General features: G+C 49.6%; 1 protein-coding gene across 1 annotated transcript; it reads right to left on the bottom strand.

Annotated features, from left to right (window-relative positions):
• Positions 1 to 22: 22 nt before the first annotated feature.
• On the bottom strand, positions 23 to 23655 carry PILRA (paired immunoglobin like type 2 receptor alpha). Its single transcript, XM_008258031.4, has 7 exons — positions 22381 to 23655; positions 21711 to 22100; positions 10467 to 10670; positions 2173 to 2203; positions 755 to 804; positions 474 to 505; positions 23 to 357 (listed from the first exon to the last, which is right to left on the bottom strand). The coding sequence occupies exons 1-7, from the start codon at positions 22640 to 22642 to the stop codon at positions 232 to 234; spliced, it is 1095 nt and encodes a 364-aa protein (XP_008256253.1). The 5' UTR covers positions 22643 to 23655; the 3' UTR covers positions 23 to 231.
• Between the last annotated feature and the right edge of the window lie 16 nt (positions 23656 to 23671).

Raw genomic sequence — 23671 nt, 5'->3', positions numbered from 1 at the left:
GTTCATTTTCTCCTTAGATGTCTTCAGGCAAGTTCTCTGCATATTTATTTTTGTGGGAAATGGCCAAGAAGTTGAAAGAAGGGGCAGTGTCTGTTTGCCTCGGTTCCTTTGTGGCCTTTGACACCTGCTCATGTCTGAGTCATCTATTTGTGGCCTCTGTTGTTGGTGGCAGCAGTGATGCTTCCTCGTGGGTATGTGGTTTCCTCTAAGGATGACATCATTCGGTCCCACTCATTTGGTGTTTAAGACAGAGTACAAGGTCTCTTCTTGGGGGCTGTTATAGGAAGGATGGTGGAGAGGTGCTCCCAGCGAGGTTGGACTGGAGAAGGCAAGGGAGGCATAGGTGATGCTGTCATCCTGGGCAAGAGCAGAACGAGAAAGGATTAGTCTGCAGAGGTGGAGCACCTTACATTCCCTCCACTTAACCTTTTTCAAGATTCCCTTAATCTCCTTCAAACTCCTGAGCAGCTTACCTTGAGGTCGGGTGTGGGTTCTGTAAGTCGTCCTAGAAAAGAAATAAGGTGTGTGGAGATGGTGTGGTGTGACAGCCAGGGTGGAGAGATGGGCAGGGCCCTAGCACTCAAAGGGCTCAGGAAGCACCGAGCACCTTCCTGCTAGGTCAGGATCACACGGGAGGGTTGGGGTGAGGAAGGGTAATGGGGACAGTGTTGCGAGGGGCACCCATGTAGGGAGGTGTTTGGGAGGAAGGAAGGGCTGAGGGCAGACACTAAGGCAGGCCGGGGTGAGGACTTACCTTTATTCCCAGTATTCTCGTATGTCTCCTCAGTGTGTTGTAAGTGTTCCCTGTATGGGAGTGAGAGTGGGAATAGGTAGTCTGGGCAGAGCAGAGGTGAGACACATACAGGGCCTGGCTGTCCTTGCAGGCATCCTGCAACGTGGCCTGGCCTCAGGGTGAGTGCTATGGTTTGGGGCTTTCAGAAGGAGGCTGCCTGGAGGAGGAATCGAGGCAGTGTGTGGAGTGGCCTGGCGGAGGTCCCCCAGTGCTGACTGGAGGTGGATATTCTGGGGAAGCTGCTGGTAGTGGGGAGACAAAAGGGAGGCAGAGGAAGGAAGGGTCAACCCCTGTTCTCTGCCTCTGTGGGCACTGCGTTGGCTAAGCTGGGGGAATGACACCAGGTTCTCTGGGCAGGGACTCAGCCTGGTTCCTGTGCGGAAGAGGGCTGGAGGAGACAGCTGTAAAGACACAGCAGGGAGAGGGGCTTCCAGCAGGGAAAATATGGTGATGGCATGAAGGGGCAGGAGAAAAAGGAGAGGTGGAGGTGAGGAGGACAGGAGAGGTGGGGCTGGCAGAGGACAGGGAGGCAGAGACTGCCAGTGCTTTAGAGAAAAGACAGGCTCAGGAACCGCAGGCAGAGCATGCATGGGTCCCCTGTGAGGTGCACCGTGGGCCAAGGACAGCTTGGGCAGAGAGCAAGAGAGAAGAGGGACAAGTGGAAGAGCGCTGCATCTGGGAAGAGGTTCTGAGACAGAGAGACAGCAGGACGGAGGCTGAGGAAGTCAACAGCCCGGGTTGTCCGAGGGAGAGGACACGGACCTGGTGAGTTGGGGCCTCGAGATGGGCTGTGAATCACGCTGGGGGCTTTGTATAAGGCTGCTAGCTCCCTGTTTCTCAAACCGGGACCCACCCCACCTGTGGGGAGCAACTCGGACTAGACTAAGTTACTGGAATTAAGACTTATTCTATGCATCTGCTCTCCCACAATATGGCGCTGGGAGAGGAGTAAAAACAACTTTTACACAGCTGCCTCCAGTTCAACCAGTAACCTGCAGGAGCTGATCCTGCTCCTGATTGGAGGAGAGCAGCGTACTCGGTGTGTGGGTAGCAGAGTTGGGATTGGTGGAAGAGGACTATAAAGGAGGAGAGAGACAACATGCACCAGGAACATCTAAGTGGAACATCTATCTGAAGGAACACCTGAGCAGCCCCCAAGAGAGCCAGCCGGCGGTGTGCCACTCCCCCGCAGAAGTGGGGAAAGTGGCAGGGGGCACCGCCCTTCCACGGAGGTGGAAGGGACGGCAGCCAACCCGGGAAGAACCAGTAGCAAACCCGGGAAGGGCCGAGCAGACAAAAGAACAGCGCAGGGTCCTGTGTCGTTCCTCCGTGAAGAGGGGGAGCGACACCCACCCACCCCTAGGAGTCCAAGCACTCACCTGGCTGGGGTTTTGGCTGTGGCCGGCCGACCTGTGGGAGGACCAAGGGCGCATCAGTGTCACACGTATGGCCACTCTACCCGCCTTCTCTGCCGTGTCCTGCCCTGAGACTGCTCAGAGGTGCCAGGGCAGCAGTGTAGCTGGGAGCAGCTGGTACCCAGTGGGCACTCTGAGGCCAGACCACACATGTCCTCCCTGCCCCCTCCCCGTGCCCTGCAGAAGCAGCCCCTGTGCTCTCCCTCTGCATGGGGTTTGCACACATGCAGTTGGCTTTTCTGTCACTCAGGCTTCTGTGCCCTCCTAGGGTGTTCCGATGCCACCCCCCACCTGGTCCTGTCTCCTGAAACCCATGCTGTCTCTCCCGTACCCAGTCCCCTGCACGTCCTGCTGAGGGCCTCTGCCACGTGGATGTCCTTTCTACCTCCCTCCTCATCTCGGGGCTCTCCTCAGGCACAAAGACAGCCTCTGACCACAGCACTTGCCACTCCCCCAAGTCAAGCCCGTCCACTCCCACTCCTCATCCCGGCCCTGCAACTCATTTCTTTCTTTGAATATAGGACCTGAGAATGTGAAAAATGAAACTCTGCCATTTTCATATTACAGCTTTTCTTTTTTAGCATTCTCCTCTTCCCTCCCTACTTCCTTCTCCCTAAAACTTAAACAGATTTTTTTCGTTTTGTGATAAAAGACCCATAAGTAGAGGGCATTTGTATAGTGCTTAAGCAGCTGCTTGGGATGTCCACCAGTAGTACCAGAGTGCATGGGTTTGAGTCCCAGCTCTTTCCATTCTAGCTTCCTGCTAGAATGCATTTCCTAGGAGGCAGCAGCAAATAGCTCAAGCACAGAATGCCTATTACCCAAGTGGGAGACCTGGATGGAATTCTGGGCTCCTGACTTACACCTGGCCCAGCCTTGGCTGTTGCAGGCACTGAGGGAGTGCACCAGCAGGTAGGCAGTCTCTCTGTACTTCTGTCTCTCCTTTTCAAATAAACATTGTAGAGACACATAGAGGGAAAGATGCTGTGGTGCAGTGGGATGGACGACTGTTGGGGACACCTGCTTCCCATATTGGAGTGCTGGTTTGAATCCTGGCTGCTCTGCTTCCAATCTAGCTTCTTGCTAATGCATCCTGGGAGGCAGCAGCTTGGGTGCTTGGGTCTCTGCTACTCATCTGGGAGACCTGGAAGGAGCTGTGGGCTCCTGGCTTCATCTTGGTCTGGTCCTGGCTGTTGCAGGCACTTGGGGAATAAACCAGTGAATGGAAGATCTTGTTTCTCTCTCTCTTCCTGATAGCAGGAAATCAGTACTTTGCCTTTCAAGCAGATGAAAAAATAAACCTTTTAAAAAAGACACATAGACTACCATCTTAACCATCTCCAAGTGTACAGTTCAGTAATGTTAAGTATATTTATATTGTAATGAAACAGATCTCCAGGACTTTTTCATTTGCAAAACTGACACTCCACCCAATAATTTCCCATTTCTGCCTCCTCCCAACCCATGGCAACCACAATTCTACTTTCCGTTTCTATTAATTTTGCTCAAGCTCCTTACTCAGTGGAATCATACAGTGTTCGCCTTTTTGAGATTTGTTTATTTTATCATACTTAGTATAATGTCTTCAGTGTTCATCCATGTTGGATCAGATGTCAGAATCCTTCCGGGGGCCATGGTGTAGTGGGTAGTGGGTAGAGATGCTGCCTGCAGTGCCAGCCTCCCATATGGGCACTTGGTTTGAGTCCTGGCTGCTCCGCTTCCAATTCAGCTCTCTGCCATGGCCTGGGAAAGCAGACGAATATGGCACAGGTGCTTGGGCCACTGCACCCAGAGACCCAGAGGAAGCTCCTGACTCCTGCCTTCAGATTTGTACAGCTCTGGCCATTGTGGCCATCTGGGGAGTGAGCCAATGGATGGAAGACCTCTCTCTTTCTGCCTTTCCCTCTCTGTGACTCTGCCTTTCAAATAAATAAAAGAATTTCCTTCTTTTTTTTGCCCCCAAAGATATGTTTATTTGAAATGCAGAGCTACAGAGAGGCAGAGAGAGAGAGGCAGAGAGAGAGAGAGAGACAGAGGGAGGTGTCTTCCATCTACTGGCTCACTCCCCAAATGGCCTCAATGGCTGGATCTGGGCTGATCCAAAGCCAGGAGCTTCCTCCAGGTCTCCCATGTGGGTGCAGGGGCCCAAGGACTTGGCCCATCCTCTACTGCTTCCCCAGGCCACAGCAGAGAGCTAGATTGGAGGTGGAGCAGCTGGGACTCAAACTGGCATCGCTTATGGGATACTGGTGCCACAGACGGAGGCCCAGACCACCATGCCACAGTGCTGGCTCCATTTTCTTCTTTTTTACGATGATACTATTTCATTGTATGTGTAAACTCATTCTGTTTATATATTCATCTGTCAGTGGACATTTCAGTTGCTGCCACTCTGGATTGTAACTAATACGGTTTTGAACATGGGTGTACAAACATGGGTGTATGGTTGTACTGTTTTAAAATTTTGAGGAACCTCCATACTGTTTTCTATAACAGCTGTAACTTTTTAATTAAAATTTAATTTTTTGCATTTTTCTTTTTAATTTGAAAATTAGAGGGAGAGACCAGCAGAATCCTCCATCTGTTGATTCACTCCCCAAATGGCCTCAACAGCTAGGGCTGGGCCAGACCCAAGCCAGGAGCTTCTTCCAGATCTCCCATATGGGTGCATGGGCCCAAGCACTTGGGGCATCTTCCACTACTTTCCCAGTTGCGTTGGCAGGGTGCTGGATTGGAAGTGGAGCATCTGAGAGTTGAATTGGCCCCTATATGCGATGCCAGCATTGCAGGCAGTAGCTTAACCCGCTATTCCACAGCACTGGCAATTGCAACTTTTTACATTCACACACTAAGAGTGCATAAAGCTTCTAATTATTTCACAGTCTTGTCAAATCTGTTATTTTCTTTTCTTTTTTTTTTTTAAAGTAGTAGTTATCTTAATGGGTAGTGGTGAATGATTAGTGATGTGGAATATTTTTCATATATTTTCTGACTATACCATCTTTTGAGAAATGTCTATATCTTTCGTCTATTAAAAAGTTTGACGGGCCAGCGCTGTGGTACAGTAGGTTAATCCTCTGCCTGTGACGCCAGCATCCCATGTGGGTGCCGATTCTAGTCCCGGCTGTTATTCTTCCAGTCCAGCTCTCTGTTATGGCCTGGAAAAGCAGTAGAAGATGGCCCAAGTCCTTGGGCCCTTGCACCCGCATGCGAGACCAGGAAGAAGCGCCTGGCTTCGGATCGGCGCAACTCCAGCCATTGCGGCCATTTGGGGAGTGAACCAATGGAAGGAAGACCTTTCTCTCTGTCTCTTCCTCTCCCTGTCTGTAACTCTAACTCTCAGATAAAATAATAATAATCTTTAAAAAAAAGTTTATTTGAGAGGCATACAGACAGGGAGAGGGGAGAGTCTCCATCTGCAAGTTCACTCACCAAATGCCTGTGATGGCCATCTGGGCAGAAGCCAAAGCTATTAGCCAGGAATTCATTCCAGGTCTGCCAGGTGGTGGCAGGAACCAGTCATTGCTACCTCCCAAGATCTGTATTAGGAGGAGGTGTTGTCAAGAGCCAGAGGTGAGTATTGAACCTAAGTACTTTGATATGGGGCCTAGGCATCTCAACTGTGGTCCTAACCCCTCGGCCAAATGTCTGCTCTGTGCACTTTATTTATGAGAGGGAGACAGAATGAGAATGAACAAACATGCCGGCCAGCCCGCATCCGCTGCCTCACTCCCCAGATGCCTGTGCAAGCTGGAGCTGGGCCAGAGATGAAGCTGGAAACTGAGAATTCAGTCCTGGTCTCCTATGGGATGACCGGGACCCAGTTACTTGAGCCATCACCAGCTGTCTCCAAGTGTCTGCGCCTGCAGGAAGTTTTGTTCAGGAGCCAGAGGTGGGCCTTGAACTCAGGCATTCCAGTATGGAATGCAGGCATCCCAGCTGCTAGATCAAACATGCCTCGCTCCCCTTTTTAATCAGGCTATTTGATTTTTGGTTGAATTGTGGAACTCACTATATTCTAGATATTAACCCCTTGGAAAACATTTACAAATATTTTCTCCAACTCTGTAGGTTACCTTTCATTCTGTTGATTGTGTCTTTTGGTGAACTAGAGTGTTTATGTGTGTGGTGTAGCTCTATTGGCCTATCTTTTCCTATAGGGATTGTGTTTTTGGTGTCATCCACAAAAGTAACTGCCAAGTCCAATGTCTTGAGGTTTTTCCTCTCTGTTTTTTCCCCTGGAGGTTTATGATTTGGAGGTCTTATATTTTGTTATGTAATCCATTTGAATTTTATTTCTGGTATAAGATAAGGGGTAATTTTCATTTTTTTAAATTTATTTATTTGAAAGTCAGAGTTACACAGAGAGAAGTCTTCCATCTGCTGGTTTACTCCCCAGTTGACCTCAATGGCCAGAGCTGTGCTGACCCAAAGCCAGAAGCCAGGAGCTTCCTTCAGGTCTCCAACACGGGTGTAGGGGCCCGAGGACTTGGGCCATCTTCTTCTGCTTTCCCAGGATATAGCAGAGAGCTTGATCAGAAGTGGAGCAACTGGGTCTCAAACGGGCTCATATGGGATGCTGGCACTTCAAGCCAGGGCTTTATCCCTCTGTGCCACAGCGCCGGCCCCTCATTCTTTTGTTTATGGATATGTACTTTCCCCAGCACTCTTTGTTGAAGACACTATCCTTTTCCTATAGAGTGGTGTTGGCATTCTTGTTGAAGATTATTGGCCATATAGTCAAGATTTTATGGGCACTTCTGGTATCTCTATTCTATTCCATTGGTCTGTTTGTCTGCAGTATCATGATTTTTTGATTACTGAAACTTTGAAATATGTTTTTGGGAAATAAGGAAGTATGTGTCCAGTACACTTGGCTATTTGGAGTACCTTGAGATTGCATATGACTCATTTCTGCAGGAAAGGCCATTAGGATTTTGATAAGGATTGCATTGATTCTGTGGATTGTTTTGGGTGCAGTGGAACTTTTGACATTAATTCTTCCAATCCCTGAATAAGGGATGTTTTTTCATTCATTTGTATTATTTCTGATATCTTTCAATAGTAGTTTGGCTTTCAGTATACAAGTTCTTCCCCTCCTTGGTTAGTTTTTGTCCTAATTTTTTTAAGATTATTTATTAGAGAGGCAGAGTTACAGAGAGGCAGAGAGAAAGAGAAGTCTTCCATCTGTAGGTTCTCTCCCCAGATGACTGGAGCTGCGCCAATCTGAAGCCAGGAGCCAGGAGCTTCTTCCAGATCTTCCACATGGGCGTGGGAGCCCAAGGGGGTTATCTTCTACTGCTTTCCCTGGCTATAGCAGAGAGCTGGATTGGAAGTAGAGCAGCTGGGACTTGAACCGGTGCCCATATGGGATGCTGGCACTGCAGGCAGCGACTTTATCTGCTACGCCACAGCGCTGGCCCCTATTCTAAGTTTTTTGCATTATTTTATTGTTTGTTTTAATTGTAGACAGACTTGTGATCTTACTTTTCTTTTAAGATTTTTTTTTTTTTTTTTTTTTTTTTTTTTTTTTTTTTTTTTTTGGCAAGCAGAGTGAGACAGAGATAGGGACAGAGAGAAAGGTCTTCCTTTCATTGGCTCACCCCCCAAATGGCCGCCACGGCTGGCATGCTGTGTTGATCTGAAGCTAGGAGACAGATGCTTCCTTCTGGTCTCCCATGCGGGTGGAGGGCCCAAGCACTTGGGCCATCCTCTACTGCCTTCTCTTTATTATGTGAATATTATATTATTTTAGTGATTGTAGCTTAGTAATTGTGAGTGCCAGTGATCACACAGTGCTAACTCTTGGCCATCCAGACGACTCCATGTAGGGGTTGAAGCCCACAGCATCTATCCTGTTGTATCTCAGCTTTGCTGGCTAGGATGTGAAACCAGGGTTCTCCTGCAGGCTGATCAGACTCTTATCTCTTCCCCTTTGTGCTTTAAGTTCTGATGTGACGAATCTCCTTTCTTTGCATGTTTTCTTGAGAGTAATTTCAACTACAGTTGGAGGATATTGGGGCATAAACAATTAATGCTGCTAGTTTGACCTTTGCTTTGAGTGGAAAATGTACACATCCAGTTTTCTGATGGACAAGTCTACTCAGAGACAGGCCAGTGTCTCAAGTGTAATGGATCCCAAACTAGAGGCATCATATTTCCTTTTGACACATGGTCCTCCTCCTCCATTCCCTAATTACTCTCCATTTATGATGGTTTCATCACACCCTCATTCAACCCTGTCGAAACGTGAAACTGCTCCCTCATGGCCACATCAACCTAGTCATCACCTCTGCCTGGTTTTACTGCTTAAGCTTTGCTGGGATCTGCCCCGGCCCCTCCTTACACAGCACCACTGCCTTAGACTGATGTGCCTGCCCACCCCCAGGATCTCCCCCACAGCCTGGTCCCATGTCTGCAGCAGGAACTGGGGCTGCCACGTTGCTGCTTCACCTCATCTCCAGGAACAGAGGCTCGTGGATGTGAATGACAGGGGCTCTTCTCCTCTCTCCTGCTCTGCCTCCAGCGTTGGGATCCCTACAGTCCTAGGAACAGTTTATTCCATCTCTAAGGCCAGTGAGTAGCCTCTTCACTACCCTCACTGCTTCATGTATCATTATTTTCTTTAATTGAATTTTTTTTCATTTATTTATTCAGAAGGCAGAGAGACTGAGACAGAAAGGACAGAGACAGAGTGCTCCCAGCTGTTGGTTCATTCCCCCATATTCCCACAACAGCTGGGTCTGGGCCAGAGCAAAGCCAGTATCTAGGAACTCAACAAGTCTCTTGCATGAGGGTGACAGGAACCCAAGTACTTGGGACCTTACCTGATGTTTTCTAGGGTATGTATTAACAGGAAGCTGGATAGGAAGTGGAGTCATGACATGAACTTAGCCACATCTGTATGGGAGGCAGGTACCCCAAGAGGCATTTCAACCACTGTGGCAAATGTCTATTCCCTTTTTTTTTTATTTTTTCAGACGTTTGGTCCATGTCATTTCCTCTAGGAAGTCCTCCCTGGCTACTTTTCTTGCAACCCTAGCCCTTATCAAATGAGGCCATTCACCCTTAAGATATGTCCCTGGCCGGCGCCGCGGCTCACTAGGCTAATCCTCCGCCTAGCGGCGCCGGCACACCGGGTTCTAGTCCCGGTTGGGGCGCCGGATTCTGTCCCGGTTGCCCCTCTTCCAGGCCGGCCCTCTGCTGTGGCCAGGGAGTGCAGTGGAGGATGGCCCAGGTGCTTGGGCCCTGCACCCCATGGGAGACCAGGAGGAGCACCTGGCTCCTGGCTCCTGCCATCGGATCAGTGCGGTGCGCCGGCCGCAGCGCGCCAGCCGCGGCGGCCATTGGAGGGTGAACCAGCGGCAAGGGAGGACCTTTCTCTCTGTCTCTCTCTCTCACTGTCCACTCTGCCTGTCAAAAAAAAAAAAAAAAAAAAAAAAAAAAAAAGATATGTCCCTCCACCAGCTGAGTTCTTGAAGGCAATGTATGCTTCATTTACTTTTGTATCCTTGATTTCAAACCAGATCTAGCAGGTGGCAATCATCCAGTGCTTGCAGAGCTGAGCTAACTTATTATTATTATTATTATTTTGACAGGCAGAGTGGACATTGAGAGAGACAGACAGAAAGGCCTTCCTTTTGCCGTTGGTTCATCCTCCAATGGCCGCCATGACCAGCGCACCGCGCTGATCCGAAGCCAGGAGGCAGGTACTTATCCTGGTCTCCCATGGGGTGCAGGGCCTAAGCACTTGGGCTATCCTCCACTGCACTCCCTGGCCACAGCAGAGAGCTGGCCTGGAAGAGGGGCAACCAGGACAGAATCCGGAGCCCCGACCGGGACTGGAAGCCGGTGTGCCGGTGCTGCAGGCAGAGGATTATCCTATTGAGCCGCGGCGCCGGCCTGAGCCAACTTCTTGTCCCTTCTGCTGTCTCCTCACTTTCCCAGGGCAGGACCCTCCCTCCTTCCAACCATGAGACAAGGGGGAGGATGGAGGAGAAATGACTGAGGCAGGAGGAATGTGGAAAGTGATCAGATTGTGTGGAGAGGGATGGATGGTTCTCTACTTACATCTTCCCAAACCTCACTTGAGGAGCCTGTGACAGATGCAGGTCACCAAGCACAGACCTCAGGGCCTGATTTGGTGAGTTTTAAGGGAGCCCCGCCAGGCCCTGCAATTTTCAGGACTCTGATGCAGGTGGGTGTTGAGAAACTTGCCATTGGGCAGCTTGGGGGAGAATGGGTGCTTGTCTACTCACCTTTCGTTTTCTTCCACCTGAGAAAGACCAGCAGTCCCAAAATCGCAATTATGAGCACAGTAGTGGCCACTGCCAGCCCGACTGCAGCTTCCAGACTCAGAGGCTGTGACTCCGGGCTCCCTCTGCCTTCTGTGACCCTGAGGCCTGCTGTGGTGGCTGCAGTGGAGGCTATGTTGGTGGGTCTCCGAGTGGTGGTCTTGGTGGCTGGGGAGATGAGACATTAGCATTAAATGCTTTGGTGGGATGGGCACCTGGGTGGAAGTGTTGCATTGTGTTCCCAGTTGTGGAGGAACAGTGAAGCCAGGGAGCTGCTTTAAGAAGCTGCACAATGGGCCAGCGCCGCGGCTCACTAGGCTAATCCTCTGCCTAGCGGCGCTGGCACACCGGGTTCTAGTCCCGGTTGGGGCGCCGGATTCTGTCCCGGTTGCCCCTCTTCCAGGCCAGCTCTCTGCTGTGGCCAGGGAGTGCAGTGGAGGATGGCCCAAGTACTTGGGCCCTGCACCCCATGGGAGACCAGGAGAAGTACCTGGCTCCTGCCTTCGGATCAGCGCGGTGCGCCGGCCACAGTGGCCATTGGAGGGTGAACCAACGGCAAAAGGAAGACCTTTCTCTCTGTCTCTCTCTCTCACTGTCCACTCTGCCTGTCAAAAAAAAAAAAAAAAAAAAAGCTGCACAAGGAAGGGAGGAACATGGTGTAGTGTCAAGGGTTAGAATCCACATTGCTCAGCTTCCATCCAGATGCTATACCACACCTCAACCTCATCTTTCCCTTACAAACAGGAGAACGGAATCACATGCTAAAAGCACTTTGTTATTGCTGACAATATATATTACACAAAGTGTGTTTTCAGACATATTAAGCCAAGAGGCATTAAGTACATTCATGTTGTTGTGCAATCATGATCTCCTTCCATCCAAAGAACTTTTTCTTTTTCTTTTTTATTTTTGACAGGCAGAGTTAGAGAGAGAGAGAAAGGTCTTTCTTCCATTGCTTCACCCACTAAATTGCTGCTACAGCTGGTGCGCTGCGCCGATCCGAAGCCAGGAGTCAGGTGCTTCCTCCTGGTCTTCCATGGGGTGCAGGGCCCAAGCACTTGGGCCATCTTCCACTGCCTTCCAGGGCCACAGTAGAGAGCTGGACTGGAAGAGGAGCAACTGGGAAAGAATGCAGTGCCCCAACCAGGACTAGAACCCAGAGTGCTGGTGCTGCAGGTGGAGGATTAGCCTAGTGAGCCGCAGTGCCGGCCTTCAACAGAACTTTTTCAATGTCTGGGATGAAAGGTGAAGCCAGTCAACCACAGCTCTCCATTCTCTGCTCCCCAAAACCCTGACACCCACCAGGCTGCTTTCATCTCTGAACCTGACCACTCAGGGACCTGTGTAGGTAGACTTGGTGCACAGGCAGTTGTTTTACAGGACTTTTTTTTTTTTTTTAAGATTTATTTGAAAGGCAGAGAAACAGGCAGAGAGAGAGAGATCAATCGATCGATCGATTGATCTTCCATCTGCTGGTTCACTCCCCAGGTGGCTGCAACGGCCAGAGTTGCTACGATCTGGAGCCAGGAGCCAGGAGCCAGGAGCCAGGGGCTTCTTCTGGGTCTCCCACATGGGTGCAGGGGCCCAAGGACTCGAGCCATCCTCCACTGCTTTCCCAGGCCATAGCAGAGAGCTGGATTGGAAGTGGAGCATCTGGGACTTGAACCGGCGCCCATGTGGGATGCTGGCACTGGAGGCAGTGGTTTTACCTGCTAAGCCACAACGCCAGCTCTTCCAGGGCTGTTTTAATAAGTGGGAAAAGGCCCATGAACACACATAGTTTATATCAGAAACGTGATTTAAAAGCTACTACAAATAGTTAATACCTCCTTTGTAGAGATGTTTAATGTACCAGTAAAAAACTAACATAACAGCTACAGGAAAAAATTTACCTTTAGATTATTGTGAACCAAATTTTATGTCTACTCTTACTAGAAATAGTAAACATCATCTCTCAATAGAGCATTTAAAATTTTGAAGTTAGTAAAAAATTTATAGTTACTTGCTATTTAGAAAATAAAAACAAGGAGTCTGCATGCATTGTGTCATAGCAGGTAAAGCTGCCACCTGTGACTCTAGTGTTGTTGTTTGTTTTGTTAGGTTTATTTATTGATTTGAAAGGCAGTTATAAGCCGGCACTGCGGCTCACTAGGCTAATCCTCCGCCTTGTGGCACCGGCACACCGGCTTCTAATCCCGGGTGGGCACTGGATTCTGTCCTGGTTGCCCCTCTTCAAGGCCAGCTCTCTGCTGTGGCCAGGGAGTGCAGTGGAGGATGGCTCAAGTGCTTGGGTCCTGCACCCCATGGGAGACCAGGATAAGTACCTGGCTCCTGCCATCGGATCAGCGCGGTGCGCTGCCCGCAGTGTGCCGGCCACGGCGGCCATTGGAGGGTGAACCAATGGCAAAGGAAGACCTTTCTCTCTGTCTTTTTCTCTGTCCACTAGCCTGTCAAAAAAATAATAATAATTTTAAAAAAGGCAGTTATAGAGAGGCAGAGGGAGGGAAAAACAATTCTTTCATCTGCTGGTTCACTCCTCAAATGAATACAACGGCTAGTTTTGGGTCAATCCAAAGCCAGAGCTTCTTCCGGGTCTCCAACAAAGGCACAGGGGCCCAAGCACTTGGGTCATCCTCCACTGCTTTCCCAGGCTATAGAAGAGAGCTGGATCAGAAGTGGAGCTGACAGAACTTGAATCGGCATCCATATTGGATGCAGGGACTGCAGGCGCTGATTTTACCCATTACACCACAGTGCCAGCCCTTCTCTGCTTCTGATCCAACTTCCTGCTGATGCATACCTTGGAGGAAGAGGTCATAGATCAATTACTTGGGTCCCTGTCACTCAAGTGGGAGACCCCAATTGAGTTTCAGGCTCTTGAATTTAGGCTGGCCCAGCCCTAGCTGTTGCAGGTTTTTAGGGGGATTGAACCAGCACATAAGGTCTCTCTGTCCCTCTCTCCATGTTTCAAATAAATAAAAATTTAAAGGAAAGATAATACCCAGAGAGAAGTTACCATACTGTAGAAAAATATGGAAAATTCTGCAATTCTAATCCATTTCATAAAATGATACCATAATCCTGATAACACTCAAAATTTTTTGAAATGCAGATTAAGACATGAATCTTTAAAAAAATGGCCTGAGTGAAGGAAAATATCCAGTATTGGCAAGGACTTAGGGTAAGAAACTCTCATACAATAGAAGTAATACGGCACAGCCTTTGAGAGTACAGTTTGAGAACATGTATCGAAAAGTAAGAGACCCATTACTTTGTCCCAGTAATTCTAGCGCTAGGAATTTCTCCTGCTTGCCAAGTATTGAAGTGTTCTTTGCAGCTTTGTGTTGCAGCAACAACCTAAATGTCTGTATTTATTTCAGGGGTGGTGGGTTTTTTGTTTTAGTGTTTCTTTATTACAGTTACTTGAAAGAGTGGCAGAGAGACAGAGACAGACTTCCATCAGCTGGTTCACTCCCCAAATGCTTACAATGTCCTGTGCTTAGCAAAAGCCAGGAGCCTGTAACTCCATCTGGGTCTCCCCCAAGAATGGCAGGGATTATTTGAGACAGCATCTGCTGCCTGTCAGGATGCGTTAACAGGAAGCTGGATTGGCAGTAGGGGAGACCAAATTTGATGAACTGGCATTCTGATATATGTGGGTATCCCAAGCAGTGGCTTAAGCCATTGTGCCACAGTGCCTGCCCCAATGTCTTTAGATAGAAGACTGATTAAATAAGTTATGATGCATCTTCCCATGGGATACCATGCATTCATTTAAGAAAAGGAGTAGCTTTCATGAAAAGATATTTGAGATATATTAAAAATAACAATTTGGAAATTACAGAACAGTATATAGTTTGATCGTATGTATGCCATATCTGTAAGATCATTTCCACAGAAAGCAGGAGTAATGACCGGAGAGAGTGAGTGGGCTGGGGTAGAGGGGCTGTTACTTGTCATTTAACTTCCTTCCGTATTGTTTGAATGTTTGTTTTTACCATGTGTAGAGGTTAGCAGTACCATTGTTAGTTTCAGAATATAGCAGTTACTTGTTTTGCGGTTGTATAGCATGTCATTTAGAGCGAACAAATTACACATAGCTTATGGAAAACCGAGGGCCCCTGCATGTGACTCCTCACTCCCTTCCCACTCCTGGAGGGCAGCTATTTTCAGCTCCTTTAGTTATTTCTTCGGTATTACTTCCTTTTTTTAAATAGCAGGCGTATATTGCTGTTGCTCGATTTGGTTGTCTTACAGAATTGTCTGTTCACTTCCTACTGTTGAAATTGAGGATGTAGATATCTCAACATCCTCATTTTCTTCATTTGACTCAACTTTACAACATCAGCTATTTCCCTTTGGTGAAGTGAGTTCTTCACTTGGTTTCTAGTGTATCACCCTCTCTTGATTCCTCTACCTCTCCCGCAGCTTCTTCTAGTCTTTGCTTATTCTTCACTTCTACAACCACTGTCGTCAGGACTCAGTCCTAGGACCTCCTTTCTGCCTATATTTATTCCTATGTGATCTCTACAGTCCCCTGACGTCAGAGGTAAGTGATATCATGATGACTTCCCAACCTGTGTATCTCGCCAACGTTACCCCTACACTGCACACTCGTAGATCTTACTGCTTACTCAGGCTCCACGTGTATCTCAAGTAACATCTCACCAAGACAGAACTAACTCTCGAGTTCTCCCAAGCCTGTTCCTCCCCCTTTGCTTCCCCTCCATAAATGGCAAGTCCATCTTTTCAGGTGCTCAGGCCAAAGTCATTAGAGTCCTCCTCGGTTCTTCTCTCTCTTTCTCACCCTACATCCAGTCCATCTGCAAATCCTGGCTGCTTTGCTTTTATTTATTTATTTATTTTTTTGACAGGCAGAGTGGACAGTGAGAGAGAGAGAGAGAGAAAGGTCTTCCTTTTGCTGTTGGTCCACCCTCCAATGGCCGCCGTGGTCGGCACACTGCAGCCGGTGCACTGCGCTGATCCGATGGCAGGAGCCAGGTATTTCTCCTGGTCTCCCATGGGGTGCAGGGCCCAAGCACTTGGGCCATCCTCCACTGCACTCCCTGGCCACAGCAGAGAGCTGGCCTGGAAGAGGGACAACCGGGACAGAATCCGGCGCCCCGACCGGGACTAGAACCCGGTGTGCTGGCACCGCAAGGTGGAGGATTAGCCTAGTGAGCCGTGACGCCGCCCTGCTCTGCTTTCAAACCCAGGTGCATTCCGTCTCACTGGTCTCCCTGCTTCTGACCCTCTTAAGAGTCCTATTCCCCACACAACAGCCAAAGGGAGCCTTTTAAAGTGTCACTCAGGGGCTGGTGCAGTAGTGCAGTGGGTAAGCTGCCATCTGCAGTGCTGGCATCCCATAGGGACACTGGGTCGAGTCTGGCTGCTCCACTTCCAATCCAGCTCCCTGCCAATGCACCTAGGAAAGCAGCAGAAGATGGCCCAACTCCTTGGGCCCCTGCACCCATGTGGGAGACCTGGGAGAAGCTCCTGGCTTCAGCCTGGCCCAGCCCTGGCTGTTGTGGCCATTTGGGGAGTGATCTAGTGGATGGAATACTTCTCTGTCTCCTCTCTGTAACTCTGCCTTTCAAGTAAAAAATAATCTTTTTTTTTTTTTATTATTTTTTTTTTTTAGTGTAAGATCTCAAACCTCAGCAGGAAACCCTCACTAGCTTGCATTGTTCTCAGAGTAAAAGTCAGAGAGGTCTCCCCATGGCTTTCAAGCTGCCCCCACTGCGGGCTCTGACCTCATCTCTTTCCACCCTCTGTTCCTTCACTCTGCTTCTGCCACACTTGTCCTGTTTTACCAGAATGTTCTCCCGGCCATGCCCCTCCTGCCCCAGTTCCTACAGATCTGTAGCTAGGTTGGGTCTTTGTGCTGACTTCTCCAGATAACATTTCCACAACTACTCTCCACCCTGCTTTGTGCCTTTGGAGGTCAGCCTGGTAGACTCCATCCATGGGCTCTCTTGCCCTCTGATTTCCCACGCAAAGGCCATTGGGAGCCACCCACAGGAGATGGACGTGAGTAGAGTGGGTCAGGGTATTCCATCCCAGGCCCTCATGGTGGCTGTGTTGACTGTGTCTCTCCAGGGGCTATGGCTCCTCTGCGACCCTCCTGTACATTCCTACCCTCTCTGAATTCCCTCCCCTTGCTTCTGAAGTCGGCTCATAGTCTCAGGGTTAGCCACCATCCCCAGCTGGTTTCCCAAACTGTGCCTTACTCCAGGTTCTCCCTAGTTGCCCTGTCTGCATGTCCATTTCTTGTGGGGCTCTGCCTGTGAGCCCCAAGGTGTTCCCTAATCAGTCTTAAAGTGACATCCTCAGCAGCTTCCTATCTGCCTCATTGTTCTCTTCTTTGGCATAAAAGTTGTTCACTTATTTGCTTATTTATCTTTTTCCTACACCACAAAGTAAGTTACATCACTGTCTACATTTAAAAAAAAAAATTCTTGGCTGGTGCCGCGGCTCACTAGGCTAATCCTCCGCCTGTGGCGCTGGCACACCGGGTTCTAGTCCCGGTCAGGGCGCCAGATTCTGTCCCGGTTGCTCCTCTTCCAGGCCAGCTCTCTGCTGTGGCCCGGGAGTGCAGTGGAGGATGGCCCAAGTGCTTGGGCCCTGCACCCCATGGGAGACCAGGAGAAGCACCAGGCTCCTGCCATCGGATCAGTGCAGTACACTGGCCACTGCGGCCATTGGAGGGTGAACCAACGGCAAAGGAAGACCTTTCTCTCTGTCTCGCTCACTGTCCACTCTGCCTGTCCAAAACAAATACAGAAACAAAAAACATACTTGAGGTACAAAGAGACAGAATTCCCATCTGCTGGGTTATTCCCTAAATGCCCAGAAGGTTGGGGATAGGCCTCTTTTGCATCTGGGAATTAGGAACTTAATCTGGGTCTCCAGATGTAAATGGTAGGGACCTAACTACCTGAGCCATCAGCTAGCTGCTGCCCTCCAGGGTCTGCATTAGTAGGACACTGGAACTGGGATCAAGCTGGGACTGAAACCCAGACACATGTAATGGAGTGTGGGCATTCCAATAGGCATCTGAACCAGCAGGCGAATATCACCCCAGTTTTTTTTTTTTTTTTAAATGGCTGTTTTTCAGATTAGCACTTGGCACAGTCAAAATATTTGTTAAGCAAACGAATGAAATGTTTTTCTCTAGGAATTTTTTTAAGATTTATTTTATTTGAAAGGCAGAGTTAGGCAGAGAAAGAGAGGTCTTCCATCTGCTGGTTCACTCCCCAAATGATCACAATGGCCAGAGCTGAGCCAGTTTGAAGCCAGGAGCTTCTTCTGGGTCTCCCACGCAGGTGGAGGGGCCCAAGGACTTGGGCCATCTTCCACTGCATTCTAGGCTATAGCAGAGAGCTGGATCAGAAGTGGAGCAGCCAAGACTTGAACCAGTGCCCATATGGGATGCCAGCACTGTAGGCAGCGGCTTTACCTGCTACGCCACAGCACCGGCCCCTTTCCCTAGTAATTTCAAGGCATTCAACTATTGTTTTCCAACTTCCCTATGTGCTTCTTGAAATTTATAGAATATTCTTTTTGTCCCCAGTGTTTTTGAATTTTGTATTGCTGAACAGGTCATTGTGTTTTTGTCCGTCTGTTTGGGCTTGTTTTGGAAAACTTTTGCCATTGTTTCTCTGTTATCTTCCCCACGATCTTTCTTCTGTTTCTGGAACACCAATCCTTCAGAGGTTGGATCCTCTAATGTTCTTATCTCTCACTATAGTTTTTTTTTTTTTTAAACAGTAAGCAATGTGAGATTTATTCCTGCCACAAAGGTCTGGATGCAGAGTCCAAGAGAGGAGCTACCAAAGAAGCTTGCCAGTGCAGGCTCTTTTATACAAAGTGGGTCTCTCTGATTGGTCCCTTTCTGAAATTTGGATCCAGATTTAACCAATCAGCAGAAGAGCAACCAATCAGAAGGCAAGGATAACAGCAATCTGAAGGCAGGAATAACAGCCAGTGTACTGAAAGCCTATGCTAATTAGGCATGCTACGTGAACCAATCAAAGAACTGAAAGTGCATGCTAACAAGGTAGGCTACGTGAACCAATCAGGGAACTAACATGGAGTAGCCTGGTTTTTTTATTTTCAATTATCTTTATATACAGAAGATCAATTTAGTATATATTAAGTAAAGATTTCAACAGTTTGCACCCACATAGAAACAAAGTGTAAAGTATTGTTTGAGTACTAGTTATAGCATTAATTCACATTGTATAACACATTGAAGACAGAGATCCTACATGAGGAGTAAGTGCACAGTGACTCCTGTTGTTGACCTAACAAATTGACAGTCTTGTTTATGGTGTCAGTAATCACCCTAGGCTCTTTTTTTTTTTTTTTAATTTTTTTTTATTTTTTATTTTTGACAGAGTGGACAGTGAGAGAGAGAGAGAGAGAAAGGTCTTCCTTTTTGCCGTTGGTTCACCCTCCAATGGCCGCCGCAGCCGGCACGCTGCGGCCGGTGCACCGCGCTGATCCGATGGCAGGAGCCAGGAGCCAGGTGCTTTTCCTGGTCTCCCATGGGGTGCAGGGCCCAAGCACCTGGGCCATCCTCCACTGCACTCCCTGGCCACAGCAGAGAGCTGGCCTGGAAGAGGGGCAACCGGGACAGAATCCGGTGCCCCAACCGGGACTAGAACCCGGTGTGCTGGCGCCACAAGGCGGAGGATTAGCCTAGTGAGCCGCAGCGCCGGCCACCCTAGGCTCTTGTAATGAGTTGCCAAGGCTATGGAAGCCTCTTGAGTTCACCAACTCCAATCTTATTTAGACAAGGTCATAGTCAAAGTGGAAGTTCTCTCCTCCCTTCAGAGAAAGGTACCTCTTCCTTTGATGGCCCATTCTTTCCACTGTGATCTCACTTGCAGAGATTTTTCATTTAGGGTATTTGTTTGTTTGTTTTTGCCAGAGTGTCTTGGCTTTCCATGCCTAAAATACTCTCATGGGTTCTTCAGCCATATCCAAATGCCTTAAGGGCTGATTCTGAGGCCAGACTGCTGTTTAGGACATCTGCCATTCTATGAGTCTGCTGTGTATCCCACTTCCGATGTTGTATTGTTCTCTCCTTTTTAATTCTATCAGTTAGCATTAGCAGACACTAGTCTGATTTATGTGATCATTTTGACACTGATTCCTATCATTATGATCAATTCAGAATTGAAACTGATCACTTTGACTCTTAATCCTTCTCATTATAGATTTTGTATTGCTTCCCTATGGCAGCTATAACAAATTACCACAATCTGGGTGATATAAAATAGCAGACTTTGGTTCTCACACAGCTCTGGAGGCCAGAAGTCTGTGCTCAAGGGGCAGCAGGGTTGTGTTCCCTCTGGAGAAGAATCTGTTCTTGGTTCTTTCTGGCAGGTGTTCACAGGCATCCCTCAACTTGTGATGTCATTGTTAAAGAGTCTGCCTCTGTGGCCACAAGCCTTCTCTTCCATCTGTGTCATCTCACTCTTCTAAGGATAACTGAGAATACATTTAAGGACAGCCCAGCTAATCATGGATAATCTCATTGCAAGATCCTTAATTCAATTCTATTACCAAATAAGGTAATAGCTACTCTTTTGCCCCATAAGGTGATGGTCACAGGTGTAGGGATTGGATGTGAACATATCTTTTTTTGAGGGGGAAGAGTTGTTATCTACTCCCCTGCACAGTTGCTAACCCTTTGGCATTTTTTCTTCTACCTTCTGTGAGGTTTCTACAAATAGTATCTTCAAATACTTTCGTGGAATTTCCCAGTTTTGCTATTCTATGTTGAATTCCTAAGAGCTCTGTGTTTACAAAGCATCTTTGTGAAGCATGTGTAGTAGTCTGCTTTCATTACTTTAAAACACCTGAGCAGAGGCACACGGGACAGCACATTCAATTAATTGAATAAAATATTGATGGAAAAACTCATGCTGATGCAGAGAAATGAGAAATGCAAGGAGGAATTAAGTAAGGAAGAAGAGATTAAGAATAACAATCTGTGTTTCCTGTTCCCTCTATATATTTCCTTATGTGGCAAGAAAGATAAGTCATGGCTGTCTTGCTCAGGAGTTTACCAGCGGGAGGCAGTGAGTATTGATTCCAGAAGGAAGGAGGGATTTATCACAGAAGTTGTTTACAATCAGCAGTACAAGTGATCACAAAAAGCAAACCCCCATAGCTGACCTCGTTTTCCAGTGTATCCTATTATCACCTCTGAGAGAGACCCACTTCCCAGACTTCACAGACAGACAAACCTCGGGTTCCAATGCCCCTACTAAGTAGGCGATGCATTTCCTTGTTAAGTCCAGAGTAGATCAAGGCAAACAATATGAACAGCTTCACAGACGAAGCCAAAGAACTGGTAATTAAGAGGGGAGCCTCTGCAGGGAAGTGGTCTGTCAAGTCCCATCTGTCCCACTAGTGAGGCTTTGGGCAGCTGTTCAGATCTGCTAGCCTCAGTTTCCCTGTCAGTAAAATGAAGATGCAAGCAGTGCCTCCTGTTACGGTAGGGTCATGGCAATTGCAGACAGAGTTACTTAACCCAGGCCCCCGGCCTTCTGCAGGCAGCAGCAGCTGTTTCTGAGCAAGATCAGAGTGGAGATGGGGATAATGGCATGAGGAGAAGAGGATAAGGGCCAGTGTGAGGCAAGGAAGGTAAAGAGGCTGGAGGCAGAGAAGGAGGAGACAAGAGAGGGGAGAGGGGAGGGATGTGTTCTGGGGAGCACAGAAAATGGGGAGACTGGACAACCAGGTGATGGGGTGTCAGCTGAGCACTGGACAGCTCCACCTCCATCCATTGGGCATCTACCGGGTGTTCTGGGTTGAGCTGATGGCTATGGGAGACAAGACATGGTGCCCATACATGGACATGGACAAGTGAAGGGAGCTGCCCCTGGAGGATGCAGGGTGGGGTCCAGAGCAGACAGAGATGGAGCTTCAGTGAGGAGCAAGAAGGGACGAGAACTGGGAGTCTGTCAGGGGCTGAGGCTCGAGGACAGGGGTAGAGAGGGAGAGAGAGTTTAGGGCTGGAGATAATTAAGGGAAAGAGAAAGAGAAAGCTGGCAAAGGCCTGGACGGGGCCCAGGAGCAGGGGGAGGACATTGAGGGAAGGGTCAGGCATGGGGCCCGAGGGGTGAGGACACCAGTGGTCACCAAGGCCTCGGCAGGGGTGCGCTTAGAGACTGCCAGGGCAGCTGGACTCACCAGGAGTGATGATGAGCGAGGTTCCCCTGAGGGCCTGCCACTCCTGCCAGCCGTCTGTCTGTGTGTTCAGCCCCACTCGGCAGAAGTACATGGAGTCATCCCTGAGCTGCAGATTCGAGATCCTGAGGGAGCCGCTTTCCTGCCCCTGTGTCCAGTTCAGAAAGAGCCGATTCCTATAATCCTTGTGGCTGAAGGCCTGAGTGTGGTTGTAGATAAACTCCCCGTGGAAGTAGCCTCTTCTCCAGGTTATAGTCGGGTGGGGATTCTTGGCCAACTTCCAGGGATACCAGAAGGAGAAGGGGATTTCAACAGTGCCACCAATGGGGGCCCAGAGAAGTGCCGGTTGGGAGACTCCATAGGGAGGGTATACAGTGGATCCAGCCGAGTTCCCTAGAGGAGCAGAGCAGAGGAGAAACACTGAAGTGGCTGTAGGAGACAGGCCAGCCCCAGGCCTGCCGGCTCCTTCTCCCTGGGCAGTCATGAGACAGATGGCAGGCCTGACCCCTGCCTGCTGTGCCCCTCTCCAGGCTGGGGGAGGCAGGAGAGGAAGGGTTGGAGTGGACCTGCCCAGTCGGTTGGGCAGCCCCTCTCCAGAGGCCCGGCCATCTTCTCCCCCAGACCCCCTCCTCTGGTTAGGGCAGAGCCCTCCAGGGCAGTCCCTGGCACTTACCACCTTGAAGGAGCATTGTCAGTGGCGACAGCAGCAGCAACAGGGAGTGCGGTAGGGCCCCAGCCATGGCCGATACTCCTGCAGCAGCTAAGGACAGGCAGGGGAGGGGCCCTGCGGAAGGGCCTTTGGGAGGATGTATGGGACAGGGAGTTGTATAGAGCACGCCGGGAAGTGAGGACAGGCTCCTCTGGGAACCGAGGCGGCGGCTGGGGAGGGGGCTCCTCCCCACACCCCCACTTAGGGAAGCCAGCACTTCCTTCATGCATCTGGCTTCTTCTTTTCCAGTCTTGCACAAGGGCCTCCCTTGTGGTCAGGGCCAAGACAGCCCTGTCTAAGGACATCCAGCCCCATCTTCTGCTGAGAGGCCTGGTGCTGACCGTGGCTGGCTGGGACGCCCTCCTCCCACCTCAGTCTCTGCCCAGCTCACTTCCTCAGCATGACCTGGGCTGTCTCTTGCTGGCTCACCCTCTACCTCTCTGCCTCTGACTCTGCTGTTTGTCACTTAGTCCATCACTGCCCTCCCGCACCTCGGCTGGCTGTCCTCTGGTGCTTGAGCGTCTGTTCCCGTCTCATCCTAGGGGAGGGGGCTACCCAGGACCAGTGCAGGCTCTCAGGCAGGTGCAGTCCCTGCCCCGCTGTGCCCCAAGATATGGCTCCCAGGTGAGGAGAAGATGGTGGGGGTCGCAGTCCTCAACCCCAGCACCTGGGTGTCTGGCTTGATCTTCTTCCCCCTCTTGTAGAACCCAGCAGAACAAAGGCCCAGCTAACTCCTCTCACTGCTGGTACCTCCTTGTTCAGAGTCCACATCTTTCCCCAGATTTAAAGGCCAAGGTGAGGGCAGCCCCACAGCTGTAGAGTGAGCCCCAGAATGGGCAATGCATCTGCGGGGAGGTAGAAGCTCAGAGCAGCTTGGCTTCAGACCATGAGACTCAGAGTCCAGACCTGTGGAGTCGCTGAGAGCCTTCCTCCCCAGTGAGACGCTTCGGCCTGGCTGCCCAGCAGGCTCTGAGCCTCGCTATGAGTGGACAGCATCTGGTTTGGGGGTTAGGCCACAGAAAGCTGTATCTCTGAGCTCCCCTCCCCAGCAGTGAGCACCCTGGATAATCTGTGACTTGCCTTGGACAGAGCAGCAAAGAGTCCGTGGGATCATCACTAAATATGGCCAACTCGGAGCCTGCAACTGCTGCCAGGTGAGAGGCGGAGGCCTGGGGGCCTCGGTGACCCACAGAGCTGGCCCTGCAGGAGGCTCTGCCCACCTCCTCCCCAGGAGTATGGGTTTGCTGAGGTGTCT

This window comes from Oryctolagus cuniculus, chromosome 19 (assembly GCF_964237555.1).
Source record: "Oryctolagus cuniculus chromosome 19, mOryCun1.1, whole genome shotgun sequence".
NCBI lineage: Eukaryota > Metazoa > Chordata > Mammalia > Lagomorpha > Leporidae > Oryctolagus > Oryctolagus cuniculus.
Note: the sequence above shows the minus strand (reverse complement) of the source record. Positions and strands in the feature narration are given on the sequence as shown.